This window comes from Fusarium pseudograminearum, chromosome 3 (genome assembly GCF_000303195.2).
Source record: "Fusarium pseudograminearum CS3096 chromosome 3, whole genome shotgun sequence".
Taxonomy (NCBI): Eukaryota; Fungi; Ascomycota; class Sordariomycetes; order Hypocreales; family Nectriaceae; genus Fusarium; species Fusarium pseudograminearum.
The window spans coordinates 876,690-900,646 of record NC_031953.1 but is presented as its reverse complement, the minus strand read 5'-3'; the positions used below and the strand labels follow the sequence as shown (position 1 = coordinate 900,646).

At 48.4% G+C, this 23,957-nt stretch overlaps 8 protein-coding genes across 8 annotated transcripts; 3 read left to right on the top strand and 5 right to left on the bottom strand.

The window, feature by feature from the left end:
• Window positions 1-68: 68 nt before the first annotated feature.
• Window positions 69-1,366, bottom strand: FPSE_04904 (uncharacterized protein; the record flags this gene model as incomplete). The annotated part of the gene is made up of 3 exons (XM_009258022.1): window positions 69-1,114; window positions 1,159-1,262; window positions 1,344-1,366. The coding sequence occupies 3 exons, from the start codon at window positions 1,364-1,366 to the stop codon at window positions 69-71; spliced, it is 1,173 nt and encodes a 390-aa protein (XP_009256297.1).
• A 1,758-nt stretch (window positions 1,367-3,124) lies between these two features.
• On the bottom strand, window positions 3,125-6,970 carry FPSE_04903 (uncharacterized protein; the record flags this gene model as incomplete). The annotated part of the gene is made up of 1 exon (XM_009258021.1): window positions 3,125-6,970. The coding sequence occupies one exon, from the start codon at window positions 6,968-6,970 to the stop codon at window positions 3,125-3,127; it is 3,846 nt and encodes a 1,281-aa protein (XP_009256296.1).
• Window positions 6,971-9,576: 2,606 nt separating this feature from the next.
• FPSE_04902 (uncharacterized protein) lies at window positions 9,577-10,749 on the bottom strand (the record flags this gene model as incomplete). Its single annotated transcript, XM_009258020.1, has 1 exon — window positions 9,577-10,749. The coding sequence occupies one exon, from the start codon at window positions 10,747-10,749 to the stop codon at window positions 9,577-9,579; it is 1,173 nt and encodes a 390-aa protein (XP_009256295.1).
• Window positions 10,750-11,393: 644 nt separating this feature from the next.
• On the top strand, window positions 11,394-14,165 carry FPSE_04901 (uncharacterized protein; the record flags this gene model as incomplete). The annotated part of the gene is made up of 4 exons (XM_009258019.1): window positions 11,394-11,883; window positions 11,931-12,247; window positions 12,297-13,260; window positions 13,312-14,165. The coding sequence occupies 4 exons, from the start codon at window positions 11,394-11,396 to the stop codon at window positions 14,163-14,165; spliced, it is 2,625 nt and encodes an 874-aa protein (XP_009256294.1).
• A 440-nt stretch (window positions 14,166-14,605) lies between these two features.
• Window positions 14,606-16,358, bottom strand: FPSE_04900 (uncharacterized protein; the record flags this gene model as incomplete). The annotated part of the gene is made up of 6 exons (XM_009258018.1): window positions 14,606-14,959; window positions 15,009-15,472; window positions 15,520-15,587; window positions 15,635-15,793; window positions 15,844-16,156; window positions 16,205-16,358. The coding sequence occupies 6 exons, from the start codon at window positions 16,356-16,358 to the stop codon at window positions 14,606-14,608; spliced, it is 1,512 nt and encodes a 503-aa protein (XP_009256293.1).
• A 2,008-nt stretch (window positions 16,359-18,366) lies between these two features.
• Window positions 18,367-19,650, bottom strand: FPSE_04899 (uncharacterized protein; the record flags this gene model as incomplete). Its single annotated transcript, XM_009258017.1, has 1 exon — window positions 18,367-19,650. One exon carries the CDS (start codon window positions 19,648-19,650, stop codon window positions 18,367-18,369), a length of 1,284 nt encoding a protein of 427 aa, XP_009256292.1.
• An 839-nt stretch (window positions 19,651-20,489) lies between these two features.
• On the top strand, window positions 20,490-21,961 carry FPSE_04898 (uncharacterized protein; the record flags this gene model as incomplete). The annotated part of the gene is made up of 2 exons (XM_009258016.1): window positions 20,490-20,627; window positions 20,675-21,961. The coding sequence occupies 2 exons, from the start codon at window positions 20,490-20,492 to the stop codon at window positions 21,959-21,961; spliced, it is 1,425 nt and encodes a 474-aa protein (XP_009256291.1).
• Window positions 21,962-22,909: 948 nt separating this feature from the next.
• On the top strand, window positions 22,910-23,704 carry FPSE_04897 (uncharacterized protein; the record flags this gene model as incomplete). The annotated part of the gene is made up of 2 exons (XM_009258015.1): window positions 22,910-23,359; window positions 23,414-23,704. The coding sequence occupies 2 exons, from the start codon at window positions 22,910-22,912 to the stop codon at window positions 23,702-23,704; spliced, it is 741 nt and encodes a 246-aa protein (XP_009256290.1).
• Between the last annotated feature and the right edge of the window lie 253 nt (window positions 23,705-23,957).

Below are 23,957 nucleotides of genomic sequence, written 5' to 3'. Positions count from 1 at the left end.
TATACAAAATCACCACTTCCCAATCATCCGTATAATGTTTATATCTTGGAAGTCGTCGGGTCTCGTAGTCAACTCTTCTTAAGAGCCTCCCTCAACAACGGCGCAACCTGTTTTCTACTCGACGTGAGGTCATGCTGCCTCCATGCAAATCTACTATGTCCATGCTTATCCAACTCTCCATCCTTCCACATCTCCAGCTTCAGCTTCTCACCCGAGTCGGCCACGAATCTATCCACCGCCTCGCGACCTTGATCGCTGATACCCCACACAAGCAGATGTCGCTGGAACTCGCCATCGGGATGCGACGTTGTCATTATACTCGCCACATCAAGATTGCGCTCCTTGACCCAATCCTCAAAGGCATCTAGTAGAGGCTCTGGGTTGCCCGCCTTGCTGACAAGATAGTCAAAGTTTTGCACGACGCAACTGATTCCAAGCTTCAGCCCTGAGCCGTTCCACTCTTTATAGTCCTTTCGGAAGATATCGCGCAAGCTCAGCTCGGAAATGTCTTCTTTTACTGCAGAGATTTCGTGAAAGTAGGCTGCGCGGTCAAAGGGCATGCGCTCCTCTAGGAATGTTACAGCCTTGGTATCCTGCTCGCGCACCTTGGCTTCAGCTGTCATGTTTATCGTATCGGACATGATAGGTCCTATAGCGAGTCTGACAAGCTTTTCGTTCTCGGTGGCTGCGTCGCTGTCTTGGGCATCCTTGGTCGAGAGCTCTTCCCAGATTTCGCGCGTCTCGTCCACGACCAGACTCATGCAGCTTCCGCAAGTTTCGACGACTCTTGGCGTAGCATCCTTCCTCACAACATCCTCATCGGCGTGGTGATCAACGCAGCCAGTAACTTGCTCCGAGTACTTGGTGAGTGGGCCCGTGAGTGAATTATGATCAACCAGCAACCAGCGCGTCTCTTCAGGCTTCAAGTCTGGAAGCTCAGACAAAGTCAAGAGATCTTTCAGAGTCAGTCCAGCATGCTTGAGAACGGCCGACATTTCAGTGCGAAGAGCCAGGTCCTCGCGGGGCAGGTTTGAGAGGGGGATGTGTAGGGTATGAGGAGGTGCATGACTACGAAGATAGGCATAAACCACAGCTGAGCAAAGAGAATCGAGGTCTATTTATATTAGTAAAATTCATTTCGAGGTTTAGCCAACTTACCGGCAGACTCATTTCCTACAACAAAAGTAAGAGGTCCCTTTCGTTGCGAAGCGGGAGCTGTCAAAGCAGCCTTGGCCTTGACCAAAAAGCCGCCCAAAGACAACCTAGTAGACATGTTGAAGTCGATTCTATTTATACTTGAAAACAAAAAGAAGAGTAGAAAAACAAAAAATCGACCAACTCACAAAAAGAGTCCCTGCACGTACATTTATGCAGAATGTTAAAGTTAGTTGCTCTAACTCTAGCGATTTTAAGACGTCACTAAAAGGCTCTTTTTTGCAGGGGGATGCATGTCAGCCACAAAAAACTGTCACTTGATTGCTACAGAAGTGCCCCATCTTTCCTACAATTGGAGGATGATAGTAATATGTTGGTTGGACATTTGGGTCTTGCTGACAGGAAGTAATAATGCACAAGATATATGATATAAAAATGGCTTTGTCTTGGTTTGTTAGTAAGGATTTGCTGTTCCATTGCATTGAATGTGGCTGACCTGCAGATGCAAGTGGTATTCATGAACTTTGCGTGGGAAGGAGCTCCCCGCTATATATCTTGAAAATAGATTTCCATCATCAACAATTGCAACAGTTGTAAGCCTTTGTGGCGTAATGGCTAACGCGTCTGACTGTGAGTATATCTGACGTTCAGCGTTCGAGTTTCAATATCTAATCAAATAAAATAGTCTAAGCACGAAATCAGAAGATTGCGGGTTCGAGTCCCGCCTAAGGTTGATTTTTTGCCTTTTTTTCTGTTTTGCTAATATGTTCTATTATCCATGCACAATTTTTGGAATGTTTGATAGCGTTGGCGCACCAATATGAACTGTTTTTTGCGCCGATGTTCTGATGTCGACTTTTCCAAGGGAGGCGCTAACACGTGCTGTCCCGAATTATGTGGGGTTCCCGGCGCACGTGGATAGATAAGCAGATAAGAGGCTGGACACCTCCGAGGTTCATGGAATGGCAAAAGAGAGACTTACATGTTTTGCTGTCCTATGTTATGTAGGTAATTGCGTTATGTGGATATGAATTTTTCATTGTTGGTAGGGTACAGCGCCGCTGTGGACATCCAGCAGTTGGCATGAGACGTACGAGCACATATTCTGCTTAGGTAGGAGATAATAGGAATGTTCTATTGACAATCACTCTCATGGACTGATCGAAGCTTTACAGATAGATGTTTATCTCGTAATGCTGACCTCTTCGTTATTTTGTAAATAGGCTGTTGCCATAGACAAATTTGTTGTTTCCGAATGAGTCGCAAGCAGCGAGCGTGACGAATAGAACAAGACGTTTATGGGATGCCCTCAGGGTATTAGAAAAATTGGCCGCTGGAAGCATAAGAGACGAAATTAGTAGATCATATTATGCTACTTAGACTATGCTCTTTAGGCTATTTATTTTTGTAACCGAAGACTGGGAGGTCAACTTTTCTGCTACCCAGTAGGATACCTAGATTATAGAAACTTCCCCGTGGAACAGATGACTCTGACAGAGTGCTTGGTGGATCTTTGAGGAAAACTCTTCAGGCTTTGTTGCTAGACGTACCACGGAAGCCTCGCAACATGGAGCCCAGCGAACAGTCTTGCCTCGTGTACTCATTAGCTATTGCTCATGGACATGTCTGTCTATGTTAATAGCCTACTGTCCATAGAGAGGAAAGAAAGACTGCAAGTCTCCTATCTAGGCGATATATAAATCCATCGGCCTTGCATACAAATTATGCTTCAACCACACACGCACCTGGGTTGCATCGCATACATCAGAATCCCTATTAACATGTGTTTGATATCGGAAAAATCGGCTGCTGGAAATATAAGAGACGAAACAATAGGTAAGTTTATGACATATTATACTAAATTAGGCTCTTATTTATGATCATTACCCTAAAGCGCAGTGTTATTCTTGTCAGAATGGACCAGCAATGGCCGATCAGATAAACTGGACCGAGCTAATCCGAGCAGGTCTCATAGATTTATCAGATCGATTTCTGAAAAGTCAGGTGGTGCCCGACCGTAAACGACGCGAACTTTGCTGTCGAGAGCAGTGCCCTCATTACTAATCCAGATGTGTCCGCTATAGGCCTGAGTACGGCGAATTTCGTCTTCGCTGACGCCCAAGTCGTCGTTAGGGATCCAAACCGTCGGGCGTCGGGCTCGAAGAGCCTCGTGCTGGAAGGCATGCCTGACGAGGGCATCTCTTTCGTCGGGCGTTAGATCCTCGATTTCGTCATGGATCCCTCCAAATAGGGCCTCGCCGATCGCAAGCTGTGCCTCTACATCCTTCATTCGATGCTTCTTCCGGTATTCCGAGGCCCTTTTATTCTTGTCACGTGCCTGCTTTACACCTGTGAACCTTGCGATTTGGTTACCCCCGTCCTTGGCCCATGTGCCGACCTGCTTCATGGGCCGGCGAACAGAGCCCAGCCTGCGCATCTCGATGCCTTGGCCTTTCTCGGTTTGACCACCCTTCTCAAATGCCTTGGGATTCTCGGGCTCTTCCATTAACTCGTCATCATCCAAAAGGCCAAGCCGTTGGTCTTGAGCTCGTTGGAAAGCTTGATCACGAAGGACTGCTTCGTCTTCAAATGTGATAGGCAGGTAGCGGAAAAGCGGTCCGAAGGAGTAGTTGAGGAGAATCTGATACAAGATAGTGAGGATAAGAACAACAATCATGACAACGCCGTGAGGGGTGCAGACTTTCTTGTCGTTTTCGTCCCGAACAAGAAAGAACAGACCAGCCATGCACAATTCCATGAAGTAAATACCGGTAAAGGTTTGGTTGATAGCTCGAGGATATAGCACACCTCCGGTATCGTGCTCGAACCGGGTGACGTAGAGCATGGCATAGCGCTGAGCAAACCACAAGAGTGCAAAAGTGATGATTGCAAACATGGCAATCAGGGGTGCAATGACACAGTAGACAAGTCCAATACAGGCAAAGTTGGTGTAGATAGGGAAGAAGGCACCCCATTTGACTTGGCGGAGGCTGGTATTTCGCGACCATTTGCTCCGTGCAGTGCTGTCAAGAATTCTAGCAATAATGTACCACATTACTAGAGCTCCAAGCTGAAGCAAGGTAGCAGAGCTTGTCGACATGGCTTGCAGAATCATGTATGAGAAGAAGTAGTTGGCCGCACTCGGCAAATTGTATGCCAGCAGATTAAGCACGTCCTGAACAGTCTTTAGCTCTTGGACATTGTGGACGAGTTGGTCGAGCGATGCCGCAAAGAATGAAGCAATAGAGACAATGAGAAAGACTTGAATGAACAAGAAGGCAAAGTAGAAAATTTGCACAAACTCAACTCTCTGGGCACCTGTCTTGGCTCCTCTAAAGCCAGCAAGAAAATCCAGAAAGATTGGGATGAGGACCAGCAGCAAACCGAGGACGACTGCTGGCAAAACACCGGCAACAGCCTTGGCGATATTATGGACTGCCTCGTTATCCTGTAGGAAAGACAGCCACGTGTTTGATCTAATAAGATTGTCGAGTTGACTCAGCGCAGCTGTCCAGGCCACAGGAATGGCCCAGAGGAAAATCATGCCAACAACAATGGCAAAGACGATTCCCGATCGCAGCCACTCTTGCCACCAGCTGAACGCCATGTTGTCCCAATCGACATCTTTGGGTGAAATTTCGTTCATTCGCGGGGCCATCTGCCTGGGTACGTGATGGATAACACTCTGGCAAGCCATATGAGCCGAGACTTGATGGTTGAATTGGATAAAGGCCGAGTTCATGAGAGGGAATCGCTCTGGATGTTGCTGATCCATTTCAATCTCCACGTTGAGACGAGCCAGCTGCTCCCGACACCAATAAATTGTGTCGACCTTCTGCGTCACAAATGGTATCGGGAACAGCCATGACTTTCCAAAAAGGGGAAGACGATGAGTTGGGCGATCTTTCTTTTTAAGATATTTCTCCCACTCTGCAGGTTCCGCAGCTTCGTCGTACTCGGTGTTGTGGGGTGTAGGATAATCCAAAGGCTCGGCCTCGATTTCTGGGCTTACGAAAGGTAGAGCATATTTGATTCTCTTCCAAAGAGGCTTGCTTTCGTTTGTCTTCTTCTGCCTGAACGCCTCTGCGACGTCTCCCTGGGGGACTGGTGAGGCGTAAGCACCGGGGGGTGGCTTCCAGAACTGCCACCATTGGGCCTCCTCCTTGCTGTAGATCTCGTCTATATCATCAATCTTTCGGACCGTGTTACCAACGGCGCCAAGGGGCTCCCGATTCGACTTGGGGTTCATTGCAGCCGTGCTTTCACCAGAACGTCGCATACTATTTTGCGACTGGTTCTGTACACGGAGGGTATCTGATGGAGAATTGAGCTCCTCCTCGTCATCCACCGAAGGTCGTTCGTGACCTCGGTTCGTTGTCCTAGATGCATTCCGAGAGTGCGTAGTTTGTGACAGTCCGATGAATCCGTTTGTTGTCTCTATCGTTTCGTCCATGTTGTTACCAGCTTTTGAAACAACACCCAGGATGCCTTGCCCAACCTTGGCGAGCGGGTCGCCGAGGAGGGGTACTTTAAACCCCTTCTTCCTGTTGTGATCATGTCCATGAAAGTCCTCTGAGTCACGGTTAAAGGCCTCGTGCTGTGACTCACGGACTCCGGCATCTACGCTGTGAGGAACGTTGTGTTGATCACCAGCAGCAGTACCTGAACCGTCTTGTGCTCGTCGCTGAGCTTCTGCGTCTTCGCGGGCGTTCTTATCAGCCCTCTCCTGCTTAGTCATCGCTTTAAGCTTGAACTCTCTTCTTCGTTTCTTTTCTTCGGCCTTTTGTTGCTTGAGTTGTGCCTTCTTCGCGTCTTTGATGAGATCCGTCTGTGCTTGTTCGAGTTGGAGGTGGATGTTGTTTCGTTCCTTGACCTTGTCCAACAGTGTTGATAAGTCCCGATTCAGCCAGATATTCCTGATGCCTCCAGGGAAGACATCGAAGAGGCCCATCAGGGCTTCTTCACTGAGCCATTTCGAAGGAATCGAATTGACAAGGACAGTAGTAGCCGAAGCTCTCAGACGATGTTCGGCGCTTGTAAGCCAATCCTGTCGAACCTTGATGTATACTCGAAGCTCGAAGAAGAATACCGTGCAGACCCAGATAACTACTAGGATGGCCATTAGAAGATGGGCCCCATATCGACCCGAATTCTTAGGGGCCACATTGCCCCACGAAAGTGTATCAAGACCTGTTGGTAATCCATCAACCTGATTGTCGTCGTCGTCGTCTGTTACGTCGATCTTTTGGCCAAGACCGCCAACATAGTTCAAGGGGATCAGAATAGGCATGACAACAGCTCCAATAGGTAGGAAGATGATGAGAAGAGTCTTGAGGTACCGGAGGAAGAAGTAGGCATCGAGACCACATTTTTCGATAACTTCGCGATCTCCATAGTGCCATAGGGTCTTCAACATAGCAAGTGGTTTATTCGGGGGCGATTCGGTCCGTTCTCGTTCGGGAACGAGGTAGGTTTTCGGCTTGAAGATACGGGCTAGCTTGTTCCTTAAAAGGAGGAAAAGGAGGATCTGCACGGCGAAGATGGCAACAGCTACGCCTACGGCAGTCAAGAAACTGACTATTCCAATTCCTTTATCTTTATCTGCGGCACTGCTCTGTGTAGCAGAAAAAATGGGGCCCGAAGTCGTCCTCGTGGGTCCAGAGAAAGAGGAAGAGGTCGGGGTCTCGGTGGCAGAGATCGTTGAGAGCAACGAGCTCAGTAGGGAACCGGTTATTGATGCTGTGTCTGTGCCCGAGGCAGCTGTTCCTGTTTCTGACGCCGACGCCGACGCCGCATCGGATCCTGTAGAAGACATCTTTGGTTCGGACTTGTGTCGATTAGACAAGCTAGGAGGGACCCCAAGAGGGGGAAACGATGTTTTGAGGAACCAATCCCTACGGTAGAGTATTGCAGAGGCTAGTTTAGAAAAGTTAGTCTAAGATTTAGGGTAGAAGAATAAATAACCTAAGAAGTGTCATTTAAATATCATAAACTTACCTAGAGGTAGGTATTTATTGAATTTCTTCTTACGCTGCTAGCAGCAAGCTTTTCTAGTACTCTGAAGAGAGGATTGCTGAATTAAAGCCGAGTAACAGTTTCACGGTTGACTGCAGCAGTGACCAGTCGCAATAATCGGTATCGAATAATGCGTGATAAGTGATGGGTGATGGGTGACGTATAATAGGCAACGCAAATGTTGGGATAGATGTAACAGAAAAAAAGAGAGAATCTTAGATTTGAGTTTCCAAGATATTTGGTGTTTGGGTCTAAGCCAACTATCAATCGCGCGTCATGACTGTCCGGTAGCCCCTGCCTGTGGATGGGCGGCAACCAATTCCAGAATGGGACGAGCTCGGAACATGATTGGACATTTTCGCTTACAATCTCGACTAGGTTACAGGGGCCTCTTACTGGGGTAGGCGCTGTGCGAACGCAAGAAAAAGGAACCTGTCGACTGATACAGTCAGAAAATAGACGCGCAACTGACAGAAGTGTTCTGTCACCCTCACAACATTAGAAACATTGGCCGCTTAGCATAAGAGACGAAAGTAGTAGGTCAGTTTATGTTACTTAGGTCAGGCTTCTTAGGCAATTTATTTTTCTAGTCTAAGACTTGAGGGCAACGTTTCTGCTCTGATCTCCAGTAGATCGCACAGCTAGGCACTCTGTGTATAGTATGCGAATAACTGACCTTGCAATTCCCTCATCTACTGTATCAAAAGTACAGTCTTCTGACAACCACAGTACCGGGTGCTTAGCCGACAGGGTCAATTCTCCCCACGTCAAAGAAAAAACTGGGCTTCCAGGATGTATAATGACATCAGAGGCTTCATTGGTTCCTTTCTTCGCGCTGAAACAAGGTCTTGTCCCCCTTTGTGCTGTAACGAAACTCTCTGTATGTCTGGGATTCGTTGGCTGCCGTTGTCTTTGTGTGCAGACAGGAAACGGGCACTAGATGGACAGAAATAGAAATAGATCTTTCTCTTCTGAGCCGCGCGCTTCTTTACTTGCTTTGTTCAGGTGTCTTGTCATTCCTTTGTTATTGCTATTTTCGCTAAATTTACGCATACACTTTAGTGTACAGCTAGGTCCTCTCCACCGTCTTTTGGGACTCATTTGTTAGGTTCCACCTTGAATTATTGGCAGTCTTGGGGTCTCAGACTGTGATACGGAATGTAACATTGATTGAATAAAATGGATATTAATGGACCCTACGTGCGATAGGGTAAAGTGACTTAATTATTCCGCCACTCAGACTGTCATATCTCAGACTATGCTGATGATTGGATATTGACCACTCATTCTCGTGCATCACACCCTTTTGAATGCTAAGGAGTTGCCAAGATCGGTTGTATACCGCTTTAACCGTTCCCGAGTATGTCAACAAATATTGATAATCATTGGTTAGAGCGTATCGTAATCATCAATCTTGGCATTAGTTCGTCTAGTCTGTGACAATAGGGAGATGTCTGTGCATAATGTCAAATAGACCGCTATTAGGTAGAAAAGATGGCCTCCCAAGTCTTAGGATACGAAAATAAGTAGTCTAAGAAATATAACCTAAATATCATAAACTGGTCTATTGATTTCGTCTCTTATGAAGCCGCTACAGTTCCTCCTGTACACAAAAGGGCCTCTAGCCTCTTCTTGAACTGTCCAGTTCCGCATGTGTAACAGGGGCGAGGCCTGATTGTCCAAGTCCTAGCGTCGCAGTCGGTCGAGTGCGTGTGTGGAAATGACATCGAATATGCAACCATTCCCTGATCCAGCAGGGTGGACAGGACGAGAACAACACAAGTGTCACTGATGATCATGGTTGTTTAATAGGTTGATCGTTACCCAGAACATCCGATGAATGGTAATAACAGGCCTTTTACTTTGTACCTTGCTATCGATCTGCTAAATCGTTGGATGCTGCGCATTTGCAGGGTTCAAGTATCACGTTCTCTACGTTGCTACAGGGTACAACAAGATTCTCAACACCAACTTAAGCTTACCAACTGCCAATAGATAACAGGTAGTTCAGTCAATTAAAGTGAATGCAAAAAGAATAATAAAAATTCCTTTTCATTAATCATTAAAAGTTCTTATTATCTGTCGATTTATCTTGTGCATTGCGGTTGCATACCCTGTGATGTTTGCTGTCGACTCTCTTTCACGGCCATCTCAACATCTCTGGACTAGTAGTCCAGAATGATCACCATCAGGAGCAAGAAAAATAGTTACGAAATTCTCAGGCCTTTCCTTTCGCTCTCTTTTGGTACTTAATTGGCAGTAGAGTCCACTTCTTCTTATTGGTATAGTTTGAATAGTTTCTAGTCTCTTACATACATGCTCACGCTCGGCTGTCGGATGTAATTTAACATACTTGGTCTCTCATTTTGTTCATATACCTTATCAGATACATTTTATTTTGTACATTTATCGCACAACGGCATCCTTAAGGCTGGGAACAGTGCAGACACCACCGCTCTCAGTAACGAGACGACCAGTTCCAGTCTTGCCCAACTGCTCAACAGCAGCAGCATCGAAAGCAACCTCAAGACCGCCAGTAGTAGTGAAACCAGGCTGGAACATCTCCCAGACCTTCTTCTTGGGGTTGAGGACACCCTCAGGCTGGCCCTCCCAACCCTCGAACCACACGCGGTCACCGGCCTTGGATCCCTCAGGAGGAGTAACAAGCTCGACGGGTCCCTTGTGGTCATCAACCTCACCCTCCTTGATCTTGGGGGAGGCGGCGAGAACCATGGCGCAAGACTTGATACCACGCATCTTGACGGGCTTCAAGTTACAGACGACAACAACCTTGCGGCCCTGCATGGACTCGAGAGGGACGAGACCGTTGAGGCCGGAGCAGACGGTTCGGCAGATCTGACCCTCATACTCGACGTAGTCCTCGTTGCCAGGCTTGTCACCAACAGCAATGGTGGAGACGTAGAGGGAGTCGGCGTCGGGGTGGTTGATGGCCTTGAGGATGTGACCAACACGAAGGTCAATCAGGGCAGGCGACAGAGGAGCAGCAGGGGCGGGGGCGGCCTTTTGCTTAGGGGCCTTCTCCTTCTTTTCCTTCTTGTTGGGCTTGTCGGTAGCGATCTTCTCCTTGGCGCTCTCGACAACCTCCTTGACCTTTTCCTTGGTGCGGTCAACGAGAGAAGCCTGATCACCGGCAGCAGAAGCGTCAGCGGCAGCCTTCTTCTTCTTCTCCTTCTCGGCCTTGGCGTCGACTTGAGGCTTCACGTAGAGGACCTCATCCTGGTTAACCTTGACCTTGTTCTCATCCTTGACATCGAGGCCGAACAGAGGAGAGTTCTGGACAAAGTCGACATGGCGGACAATGTGGGGGTGGCCCTTCTCGCCGGTGCGCTCCTCGGGGGACCACTTGGCGACAACGGGAGCGAGGGTCTCGTAGATGGCGACATCAGCCTTGGAGGGCTTGCTGCCGAGGAGGGTGGAGCGGCTGGAGAGGTGGTTGTTGAGGGTCTCGAGAATGGTGGACTTGTCCTCGGGGGACTTGAGACGCTCAGAGGTGGTGAGCCACTGCTGGATCTCAGCTTCCTCGGTGGGAGTGTAGGTCTGGGAGGCAAAGGAAGCCATTCTGAAGATTGTCAAAGGACGGAATGCGGGAAGGCTTCTAGAGGCCTGGCGGAAAAGGCGAAGGGGTAACGTGGTGGCTTTGGGTAAGAGATGAAGCTTGTATGTAGCTTCACTCGGAATATGATGGTCGAGATGTTTTATTTGGATGACTCGAGTCGAGTCTCTTGATTTTCTCTTGGTGGGGTGGAGGGGTAATGGCGTAGAGCTGTCAATTGGCGGGGGATGTGGCGGTGCTGTAAAGTGATTGTGGCGTCAGCACGCTAACCCGTGACATCGCCCCTTTCTCGCGTCGGTTGCCTGGTAGCTTTACGCGGTACGCCCTTTTCTCATCCAAGTCACCTTTATTTTCGCTGTACAAACAAGACAAGTCAATTGCGACTGCATTTTGTACTATAACCTATTGCTGCCTATTTCTTTCTTGTGTCACTGTTTGCATCGTTCTTGGTTACGGATTTCTGCTCTTTTCTTTTTTCTCTCCCCTTGTTTGAGGCGAGTCAACTACATCATTCTTCCCACTAGCGGATCGCCGCATACACCAACCAACGGGAGCTGAGTTCAGCCCCTGACGTTCATTTTTCTCTTATTATCTTTCTCTCGAGTCTTTCTTTATTGAATATTCATTGTTTTGATCATCAACTTTCATCATGGCGTCGCCGAGTACAGCCAGCTCACCCCGTTCGGAGTCTCGCCTGCCAACGAGTATACCAAGCTCGCCGCCTGACTCGAATGATGACCTCGAGGGCGCAGATGATGCGTTGGTAAAGGAGGAACAGGAAGCGCGAGCTGAAAATGACAAAAATGAAGAGAAGCGTCGTCAGGCCCTCATGAAGAAAAAGAAGAAGAAAAAGGCAGAGACCAAGTCTGAGCGAGAAGCCAAGGCTAGAGAACTTGACGACTTGCTGGCAAAGTCAGCTGCGTTCTCAGATATTCTCACCAAAAAGACACAGGTTCTTGGCCGTGTGGGAAGTAGCCTCGACGGAACGACTCTCGGTGAACACAACTTGAAAATGGCACAGCAGCCCAAGTGTATGATCAACGGTACCATGCGCGACTACCAGCTTGAGGGTTTGACTTGGATGTATGAGATTTGCTCTCAAGGCATGTCTGGTATTTTGGCCGATGAGATGGGTCTCGGTAAGTTTTGTGTAGAATGGGGACGTCATAAATCTGATTCATTACAGGCAAAACTGTTCAAACCATCGCCTTGATTGCGTTGCTTCGTGAGCAGGAGAATTATCTTGGTCCCCATTTGATCGTTGCGCCCCTCAGTACGCTCAGTAACTGGATGGATGAGTTTCACAAATGGACACCCTCCATCCCTGTTATCATGTACCACGGCGACAAACACGGCCGAGAGCAGATCTTTAAAACCGACATGATGAAGCATCTCAAGAATGGTCGTCCTACTACCAAATTCCCAGTGGTTTGCACGTCGTACGAGATGGTTCTCCGCGACCAGCACAACTTGTCGAGGATTAACTGGGAATTCATCATCATTGTGAGTCACATTCCTCATTTTTGCGCTCTACATCACTGACGCTTCCCAGGATGAAGGTCATCGCATGAAAAATGCAGAGGCCAAGCTGTTCCAACAGCTTCGCCAGTTTTCCTCGGCTACTCGTCTTCTCATTACGGGAACTCCTCTCCAAAATAACTTGAAAGAGCTGTGGTCACTTCTTCACTTTCTTCTGCCCAACATCTTCACTGACTGGGAGGCGTTCGAGTCCTGGTTCGACTTTTCAGATCTTCAGGATGAGGAAGGGACTGAAGAGTTCATTGCTGATCAAAAGAAGCAAGCGTTGGTAAAGAAGATTCACCTGATTTTGCAGCCCATGTTGCTACGACGCGTCAAGGCAGATGTCGCAGCATATCTCCCCAAAAAGCGGGAGTATGTGCTGTTTGCTCCCATGACAAAGGACCAAACAGACTTGTACAATGTCCTTACTGACAAAAAGGTCGACACCCGTGAGTATCTTGAGAACAAGGTACTCGAAAAGCTCAATGCAGGCGTATCAGCGACACCCAGCGCAAAGTCATCTCGATCGAGCAGTCGTGCCCCACCAAAGACCATGTCACTCCCAGTTCGCGAGTCCTCACGTAAGAAAGAGGTCAAGTCTGAGGAGCCCGAGAAATCTAAGGAGCCAGCCCCGAATGCTTTCTCCGTTATGATGAAGAAGCGTGGTCGTGGGAGACCTCCCAAGAATCCAAAGCCCGATGCTTCGATCCAAACTCCACAAAAGCCTGGAACGAAACGCAAGAACCACCCTGTAGCATTGGAGCCAGAACCGAAGAGCACAAAGTCGAGTCGCCAGGCAACGCCGGTGGGTTTGCGCAGAAGGTCCAGAAAGACTCGCACATACAAGGATGCCGGGTCAGATGAGGAAAAGATGTCGGACGATGAGTTTGAGGCCAAACTCGCCAATGAGATGGAGTCTGATGACGAAGACAAGGACGACAAAGCCTCAATGACTCCTGAGGAGCGTGAACGAGCGGAGGCGTTTGAGCTTGCCAGTATGTTGACACCTTACTAATATACTCACTTCGGTCTCTAACATGAAGCAGAAAAGCAGATTTCCCACAAGAAGCTCGGCAACCCAATGGCCCAGCTAAGACTCGTTTGTAACTCACCGCACAACTTTTACAACCCTTGGAAGGCTTCCACCGAGCTCCCTGTTGACGACTCCATTGTCACCGCCTCTGGAAAAATGCTTCTCTTGGATCGTCTACTTCCCCGCCTCTTCGAAGGCGGCCACAAAGTCCTCATTTTCTCTCAGTTCACCACGCAACTGGATATCCTAGAAGACTACTGTGCTGAGCTTCGAGGTTGGAAGGTCTGCCGTATCGATGGGTCTGTCGCGCAAGATAGTCGACGAACCCAGATTGCCGACTTCAATAGCGATCCAGAGTACAAGATTTTCCTCCTGTCAACTCGTGCAGGTGGTCAAGGAATCAACCTTGCTTCAGCGGACACAGTCATCCTATTTGACTCCGACTTTAACCCCCAGCAAGATCTCCAAGCTCAAGATCGTTGCCATCGAATCGGCCAAACCCGTCCCGTGGTTGTATTCCGTCTTGCGACAAAGGACACAGTCGAAGAGTCACTGCTCAACTCAGCAGACGCGAAACGACGTCTCGAGAAACTTGTCATCAAAAAGGGCAACTTCAAAACCATGGGTCAAAAGATGGATCTCCGTGAAGATCTCGACCCTGAATCTCTCCGTGCCCTCCTCTTGAAGGATGGCCAAGTGTACAAAGTGTCTGGTGGTGAAGAAGTACTCAGCGACTCGGACCTTGATGTTCTCTGCGACAGAAGCGACTCAGCCTACGAAAAGGCTGCTAGCGGAGAAGGCGACGCCGATGCTTTCCGTGTTGTCGAAACAGGTGCCGATTCTATCAAGATGGCGCGTAAGGACTAAACATGTGATTGATCTGTACTATTACATTTGCTTTGATGTATTCGATTGGAGGAATCATGACTGGAAGTTTAGGTCTGTACGTTGGACGCGATTATTACTTTGCTATCGGTGTTTGGGTGCTACAGCCTGTTGGTTCGGGCTCAAGGATTTATGTCTGGACGATATTAGTCGACATGCGCGGATGGATGCTGGTTTTATTCGGACAGTGGCTTGATACATTATCCAGCTCTAGATGTAGCCTGTATCATGTATATATTCCACTTTAGCTGTTTACTGTATACTTCTACGGATTCTAGAGCATTAAAAGAACTCTTTCTTTAATCACAAATCTGTCGAGACTATTGGCTGCCTATCACGAACACAACCAGGGACAGGTATTTATGGTGAACACGAACATACTTTTATCTAGCTACAATATACTAGCTATTCTTGCTCTTCTATTAAGCCATGTCAATATCCTTAAGCTTATCCTTGGCCCTCTCATTCTCCACAGCCTGAGCCATAACTGCGTTGGGATCCTTGTCACCTGCGTCCAACACTTCCAAGTGACCAGTCGCGGTGGCATCACCAGTTCTGTAACCACTGTGGGCACCAAACACGTACCACACATAACCAGTGATACAACCAGCAGCGACGAGGAACGAAAATACTGTCCAGTTACCCATTGCGTACATGGGAGATGTGCTGGAGGGGAAGAGGAAAGGAGCTGTGATGCCACCTGTGTTAGAGATGGCGATCATACCTCCTGTTGCAAGAGCGGTAGCCGTTGAACCTCGGACGGTGGCAGTTCGGTGCTACAAATCGTTAGTATATGGATATTTGGAATTGAAAACATTTACTTACAGCAACAAAAGGTAGGACAGCAGCATTGGTGCAAGCAATCAGACAAACAGCAAAGTATCTGACTCCCCAGTGCTTAACAAAGGCAAGAAGAAGGTATCCAGTAGCGACAAAAGTCAAACCACCCAACACATGCTTGGAACGCTCCTTTGTCTTGTCACTGTGAAGACAGTTTCCAACAATGATAAAGACGGCAAAGACGTTGGGAGGGACAGTCATGAGCTGACCGTATTTACCTTCAAAGCCGAGAGATGCAACGATCGTAGGCGCAAAGTATCCAAAGGCGTTGAGAGAGTTGGCCATGAAGAAGTAGGCGATGGCAAAGAGCCAGAAGAAGTAATCGGAGACAGTCTCTTTGGCGACCTTGCTGTCCCAGTGCTTGTCGTTCATAGAGGGTGCGTAGGGTCCTAGACGCTTGACTGCAAAGGCGCGTTCTTCGGGGGAGAGCCAAGAGACGGTTTGGGGGTCTGTTTGTGTGAGTGTTATGTCGTCATGTGGGTTGGGCAGGACTTACAGTCAGGGAGGTAGAACCAAACCAAAATTCCGACAATGACAGCGGGGATGCCTTCAAGGACAAACAGCCTGTCTGTGTTAGTGGCGAGCAAAGTTAGAGAGATGATTAGACCTACCACTGCCAACCAGCCAGACCAGCTTTGCCATTGAGGTATGAGATACCCGTGGCAAGAAGTCCACCAAAAGCACCAGCGACAGCAACACTGGAAGCAAAGATGGCCATTCGTGTAGCTCTCTCTTCAGGCTTATACCAGAAACAGAGATACATCATGATACTGTAGTCTCAGTTAGTCTTTGTCTCCAGTCATGCCAATTGGTAACTTACCCAGGAAAGAAACCAGCCTCAGCCAAACCCAGGAATATTCTCACAGCCAACAATCCACCATATGTCGAAACAGCGGCGGTGCAAATGGTGACGATACCCCAAGACACCATGATTCTGGAGATCCATTTACTAGGCGAAAAGTACTTGAGGAGAATGTTGCTGGGAAACTCCATAAGAACATATGGCACGAAGAATAGAGCGACTGCAATGTTGTATTTTTGACCGGTGAGGTTAAGTTGGGTAACGATGTTGTGCTCTGGTGTGTCATTGTTGAGAGTTCTGGCGTTTCCAAGGTTGACTCGGTCGAGATAGTCTTATGTGTGTTAGAGACCGATAACAGTGGTGAGTTTGGTGCACATACTAAGAAGATATGTTATGCAAACCCATGGCATAATTCTAAGATCTTGCTTTCGAACAATTCTCTTTTCCATCTCCTTGTCATTGAGATCGACCGTCTCTAGAGCAGGGACGTCTAGAGACGGCTTCGGCGAGATAAACTTGCTCCAGTCAAACATGATGGCGATATTACTTAACAAGTCACTGGATAGAAAGTAGAAGGGTATACAGGTCTATTTAAATACGAATACTACTCCCGCATGCACGTCTTATCACAACTATCCGATAGTGACTCTACAGAATGAAGAATATAGAGTTGGACAGGGTCGTTGCGATAACGGTACTTGGGAAACGGGCGCAACGGCAATTACCCCAGATTCTGTCTATTCTGAAAGGAGTAAAGAACTGCAGATATTCCACTTGTCTTGTATAAACATCCACACTTGATATGCAGCATGTACGAGATAAAAGGGCCGGCGGCGAGGGACCGGCGGGGGACAAGACTTCTTAAATCGGCAAAACTGTCCGAAGATGCTAGACTCTAGTATAGATATATGGTATTCCTGGTATTTTACGTGTCGTCTTGACTCATGGTACTCGGTTAATTGCCGAAGCTGCAAACAAGGAGTTGAAACTAAAATAACGCAGCCAAGCTCACGAGACGTCTTTATTCGTAAAACATGCCTATGCACTGGAGGATAGTCGGTCACGAGATGTATTTTGTCAATATGGGTATAGTTTATGCTTGAAGCCGAGATAATCGAAAGATCTTTCTCCGCGGCCGATCTCGGATCTTATTCTGGTGCCATGTCTATCTAGATGCGGTTTTTATTCTATCGTGATAGAGCGAGATAACGAGATAAGAGTCTGGCTTATTTATTTAATTAGGTGTTGTCAGTCTGAACCTTATTTGGTCTTATTATTGATGTATGCTACGGATACAGAGTGCAATTTCTGCAATGATTGCTCGAGATCGTGAATTGGAAAATAGTCAAGTATTACTCGGTACCCAAAACTTGAATGCCGATCTTCTGCACCCCATATTGTTGTCTCACTTCAAATGCACTGCTGGCGATAACCTAAATAGCATCAATAAAATACATGGTCAGACTAACATGGATCACCCATCAAACGCGCCCTTCGAGTCCAACCTCGATTAATTATTTTTCTTTTTTAATTCAATTGAAGTCCATTACACCAAAAATCAATGGCCTTTACTTCCCTCCCCCCAGAAATCCTTCTCCAAATCATCGACTCCTGCCAAACAAGCCATGCCCTATCCTCACTAGCCACAAACCTCCCAAGCCCTGTACGCATTAATCACTCCCTGCTATACAACCGCCAGCTCGCAAACGCAGATCATCACGTAATTTTCCACGCCGCCAAGCACGGGAATCTGCAAGCCTTGGAGAATGTCCATCGGTACCTCTGCGTGTGTACAGTTGCAGTAAAGGAGACTACGACACGGGGGGCTTTGGTGCAGAGAAGCAGAAACGCAATGGATGGTTTTGGACGCCGCTTCATGAAGCTGTGAGAAGCGGAAATGTTGAGACGGTGCGCTGGCTTCTAGATCTTGGTGCCGATATAAATGCCCCGTCACTAAAATTTCACGATATTGGCTTGGGAATCACAGTGGGACGCTATCATATTGACTTTGGCGACAGGTTGAGCTTTCACATGCTACCGCTGGTTACCTTTTCGCCGCTTATAACATCGATATATCATCGTCACCAAAACATCACAGAGCTTCTTCTCCAAAGAGGTGCTTCGATACATATCAATGATGCGCTTAAGCTACAGCCCTGCGGGACCACTGCGCTTCACGTCGCTGTGATAAACGCAAACATCGCTGCTCTAAAACTCCTCATTGAACAAAGACACGCCGGGCCGAATGACCTGGATGCTGCTGGCTTTCCACCGTTGATCTGGGCGGCTCTCAATGTAAGCGCTGATCCACAGGTTCGTGAGTCGATAAAAACTCTTGTTGAGCTTGGGGCCGATTTAAATCATGTCATGCCGTGCGATCCCTGGTTGGGATCGAATCACAATATGCCGACTTTTCTCACAAAAAGAGGAAAACCAGATGCTGCACAAGAACTCATCAACGTTGGTGCGTCAGTCGTTGATACGTCGATACCATGATACACTAGACATGAATACTATCCATCAAATATTAAACTATTCCTCCTATTCGCGCTCCTTGGACCCAACAGTCGATCTAGAGGACGAACTCCTCAAAACCTTTCCCCCTTCCGGTCCTGACTCGGGAGTATCGTTCGCGCTACTCTCCCTGGCCAAAGGTGAAGAGAAATCAGGCGTGACAGAGCGAGAATCGTTACTTGGTCGTTTCGGCTTGGAACTTGTAGAAAGTCTCTTTCGTCCCTTAGAGGCGGAACCGCTGCTGGATCGTCGATGGGCGCCCTGCTCTTCTTCAAAGGCGGGCGTGGGACTCCTGGTAGAGCTCGTGGACGCGCGACGGACACTACTACCCCGACGTCTGCGTTCTCGTTCAACAGTGATATGGCGCGGCGGGTGAGGAGCTGTCTTTTCGGGTTCGTGTCGTCGAGGCTGTCGTCCGGGAAACCACCAGGTCCAGGGATACTGCGCTCGCACGAGCTGATGATCTCTCTCCTTAACCTTTTGGCGGAGCAGCGCACGACGCTCGTTCTCCTTTTCCCAGTACTCGGTCCTGTACAGTTCCCAGTTCTCGCGAAACGTTGCAGAAAAGGGCTTGGCGAGGAGAAGCAGCTTAACATAGTCACCCCCTGGCGCTAGATCCTCCTCGTGACCGCCTTTCTCCTCATCTTCATGGGGTAGTACCAGCGTAGGGTGCGTGTCGCTCGTGATCTGGAGTTCCTTCTCCACCTCGCGCAAAAGGGTCGGCTCGACGTAGCGGTATGATGAACTAGCCGTGTGGGAAAATAGTCCGTATGTCAGAAAAAAGCCGATTGTTGAGAGAGTCTCGGCCCACCACGTCCGTCGTATTATGATGAGTTTGCAGTTGAAGCCGCGCAGTCCTCTGTTGGAAATGACAAACCAGCGTCGCGGCCATCGAATACCGCGCTCCCAGATTCCAGTCGCCCAGACCAAAATCGCAGTGATGATGCCGCCCATGAAGCACACCTTTTCAGCACCTTCGACAGCCCAGTAGATAGATCCACCTACGCCTCGACCATCCTCACGGGGCGCAAGGAACAGAGCCCAGCCGAAGCCGGTGATCCATAGTGACAAAAGGGTAAGGAAAAAAGTGTGGTGTCGTTTTCTCGCTCGTAGTTCGAGGAATTGCGCGCGGAGGGATGCTTCGAGAATCAACAGGTTGAGATAGATCATGGACGGTGAGCTCGGGGTGTGGTGAAGAGGATCGCCCTGCTTTGCGGTAGTAGACAAGATCGGACTTGATCCAGCTACATCTTTGGCGCCTTGAGTAGGAGTAGAGGCGCCTTTGACGATGGAATCGACATCGTCGGACATGTTTCGATATGGAGGTCAAGGGGGCTGAGGGGCAGCCTGTCAGGGACAGCTCGAGGCCATGTACCAGTCCAAGGGAGGAAAGGGAGGAGATGGATCGGGTCGGATCGTTGTCAGGTGGTCAGTCCTGGGTATTTGGTTGTCTGTCAGTTGGTTAACTTTAGCGTTAAACGTGGTCAAGAGGTGTGATCTGATGTGATGGGATCCAATACGGATGCGAGCCCTTTCTCATCGTCATCACAAGCCAAAAATTAAGGCCCGTCGGATCCCCTGTAAGGTTGAGCATCAATCCACTGTTCGGCTCTTTTTAGCGGTCAGAGCGCCCAATTGTAGTGGATTCCCCCAACACGTTTGAGCAACGACGGTTGGTGAAGATTGGGGTTACACGTTTAAATAAACCGATATATTCCGTTGTTCTTGTCAATGCGATCGATCAGATCGATTTCCATTCCTTGGAACAATATCTCTCACTATCACCATAAACCCCTTCAACATATCTCTCTCTTCTTCCTGCTCAGCCTTTTTTCGACAAATTCCGCTTCCGCTCCGCAATCTTACTCCAATTTCCCAATCCCACGGACTTGACCACGGATTTGACAAAACCCGATGATTTTCTCCTAACTCCGGCTCAGCCCTGTTTGCGTCACCAAAAAGAGGCGTCATCCATAATTTTGCCTACTGATCTAAAGTGGCATTTTTTTCTACAGACAATTCCTGGGGGTTGAAGAATATTAAACCCCCCTCCCCCCCGCGGAATGCTTAGGCTTCAACCTTGTTCTGCGGTACTACCATTATCGCGACTTTCAAACATTACCGCTTTCATCCCTGCTACTTCGCGAACAATGAGTACAGACGGTGCCGTGAGACCGCCCCATGGTGGGAGGGTTGATGCGCCAGATGAGATCAAGCATCAGGCCGAATTGAAGCCTTCGCATGCGTTCCTGTTTCCATTGGGCTACAAAGATGCTGCGTACCAATGGGTAAGGCAGACAATTCGCACAATTAACGATTAAGCTAACGTTCACAGTGGACGAGCCTTGCCCCTCAAGCCGTTGAGCGCAACCTTTTAAGTCTCATGCCGCACCTCCGAGAAGCCAACGACAGTATTACAAATATCGATACACCCGAACGACCAGATCCTTTTGGTACACGAGTATGGCGACGATCAATGGTTGAGCTCTCGGGCAAAAACCGCGCTTTGAACGAAGTCTCAGTCGAGCGAGTTGGAGAAAAAACAGAGGATGCTCTCGTTATGATCCATGGATACGGCGCCGGTCTAGGTTTCTTTTACAAGAACTTTGAACCCATTTCTCGCATGCGAGGACTCAAGCTGTATGCGCTGGACATGCTGGGATGTGGAAATTCGTCTCGGCCTGCCTTCAAGATCCATGCTAAGAAGAAGGAGGATCAAGTCATGGAAGCAGAGGGCTGGTTTGTCGATGCGCTGGAAGAATGGCGCAAGGCGCGAAAGCTGGAACAGTTCACACTACTTGGTCACTCTCTTGGTGGTTATCTCGCCGTTTCATACGCCATCAAGTATCCCGGTCGCCTCAAAAAGCTCATTCTAGCTTCTCCTGTCGGCATCCCAGCTGATCCCTACGCCGTCAACGCCGAGATGCCCGAACCAAACACCTCGACTATCGAGGCCGAGATGATGCAAGACCAGCAGAGCACCACCGGCAAATCCGGCACTCTGTCAAAACACAAGCCTGCTTCCAACGTGCTTCGACGACCCCTACCAGGCTGGTTCGTCTGGCTCTGGGACCAAAACATTTCTCCGTTCAGCATCGTCCGAATGAGCGGTCCTCTCGGTCCACGATTCGTTTCGGGCTGGAGTTTCCGTCGCTTCAACCACCTCCCACCAGCTGAATCCCAAGCTCTGCACGACTATTCGTTCTCCATCTTTAAGCAAAAGGGCAGCGGCGAGTATGCCCTAGCTTACATCCTCGCACCCGGTGCATACGCCCGTCGACCCGTCATCAACCGCATCCAAGAAGTTGGTCGTCAAACAATCCAGCAGCCCGACGGCACCAAGCTCAAAGAAATGGGTATCCCTGTGGTGTTTATGTACGGAGAGAACGACTGGATGGACGTCGCTGGTGGAATTGCTTCCGAGGAAAAGCTCAACGCAGCAAAGCAAAAGGTTCTCGAGAGTGCTACAGAGGACGAGAGGAAGAGAGAAAACGGCAGCGCAAAGGTCCTCCTCGTTCCCAAGGCCGGACACCATCTCTACCTCGACAACCCTGAAGTCTTTAATGACATGATCCGCAAGGAGCTGGAAGAGACGAGACAATCCGAGAGGAGACTAAAATAGAGCACATCCGGGAATGCCATTATGAGTGAAAAGAGATATGGAAAGATATTGGGTTGGCGTTTGATGGGTACGACGGGTCGTAAAGACTGGCCCGTCGTAAAGACTGGCACGTTCCGATATATAGATGGTTGATGACATGCCAACATTTGGAAAGGCGTTGTTTAGTTAATATTTGGTTTATATTCCTTTCAAGTCTGCGTTTAGATATGCATATACCTATTTACCGCCTGCTTGGCATGGCGCTTCAAAGTAAATTGTACAATAAAGAAACTCCGTTCCTATATGAAGCATATCACTCAAAATACTATTGTTGCAGTACTAGGATTTACTGTTAAGCTCATATCTCTTTTTAGATCGAACGAGTCTTCTTTCATCACTCAATAACACTACTTGATAGCATTAGTGAATAATTCAGATGAACATGGGTAGTTGCAAGACTTGATAGACATGTGGTTGACAAAGCTGAAGGGGTGACAGATCAGGGTAGTCGCTCTAACGGGTACCAGCAAAGTTGAATTCCCGAGTCTTAAAATAAAAAAATTAATAGCCTGAGAAATCTACCTAGTTTCAGTACCATAAACTGACTCACTTGCCTCGTCTCGTCTTCTACTTCCAGCGGCCAACTTTCCGATATCCTAAGCACTGTCCATGACCTAGAGTTCCTCTGACGTCTATCTCACCGCCTTCCTAATAAGAAACATTATGACATATTTGTAATTCTGCCGTCTCGTCCCCCTCCACCCCCACTGCCCCGCTACCGGTCGTCGTTACAAGAGCAGGATGACAAGGAAAGGGTCCTCAGACCGGAGGGTTACAGCATTGAATGCGGCCCAACCAATTTTTATTTCCATTTTCGCAAAGAGGCATATTCCATTTCCCTGATTCTTTTTTTCCTTCTACACTCACAAACAAAACACTCATACCTGACCTCACAATATCTTGCTCAAAATGCCTCCTCTTCGTCTCGCCATCCTCGAAGCCGATACACCCCAGCCGCAAACCCGCGATCGTTATGGCGGTTACACAGGCGTCTTTACCGCACTCCTCGAAGCAGCGGCCAAGCCTAAAAAGCTGTCTGATTTCGTCTCCATCAAGGGCTACGACGTCGTCAACGAGCTGCACTCGTACCCCGCGATCGAGGACATCGATGCGATCCTCATCACCGGCTCCCGACACACGGCGTTCGACAACGACCCTTGGATCCTCAAGTTGGTAGAGTACACGAAAAAGGCCATCGCTTCGAATCGCGTGCGCGTCGTGGGTGTTTGCTTCGGACACCAGATCGTTGGGCGAGCCGAGGGCGCCAAGTGCGGTAGGAGCAATAACGGGTGGGAGGTTGCTGTCACAGAGGTTGATCTGACAGCCAAGGGCAAGGAGGTGTTTGGGTTGGACAAGATGGTAAGTTGGGTTTTTGCGCCGTTGTTTGTACGATGCTGACTGCTTGTTCCACAGCGCATTCACCAGATGCATCGCGATATTGTCGACGCATTCCCCAAGAACTCTATCCCTCTGGGCTCCAACGAGATTTGCGAAGTTCAAGGCTTCTACTCGCCCGGAAAGTACATCACGGTACAAGGACACCCCGAGTTCAACGAGGAGATTATTTCTGAAATTCTCTTCAACCGTCACACTGTCGGTATTTTCACGGACGAAGTATATAACGATGCCATGAAGCGGGCGCCTCTACCCCATGATGGAGTCGCCATTGCCAAGGCCTTTCTCAAGTTTTGGAGAGAGGGGTAAGAAATATCAACTTCAACTTGTGTATGATTTAGTATAAAGAGGAGGACCAGCGTTCGAATTACATAGAACGATATACGATGCACGAATTGTCTTGGTAGACTAATGAGAAAAACGACTTTAGATTTTGAGATGGAATACCCTCAATCGACTACTTGTACTTTTGATCTAATGTATTTGGTATAACTATCATGAACATAACGCCTACCAATGCAAACCTAACGCCTGTCATCAGGACCAATCATTGTAACCCGGG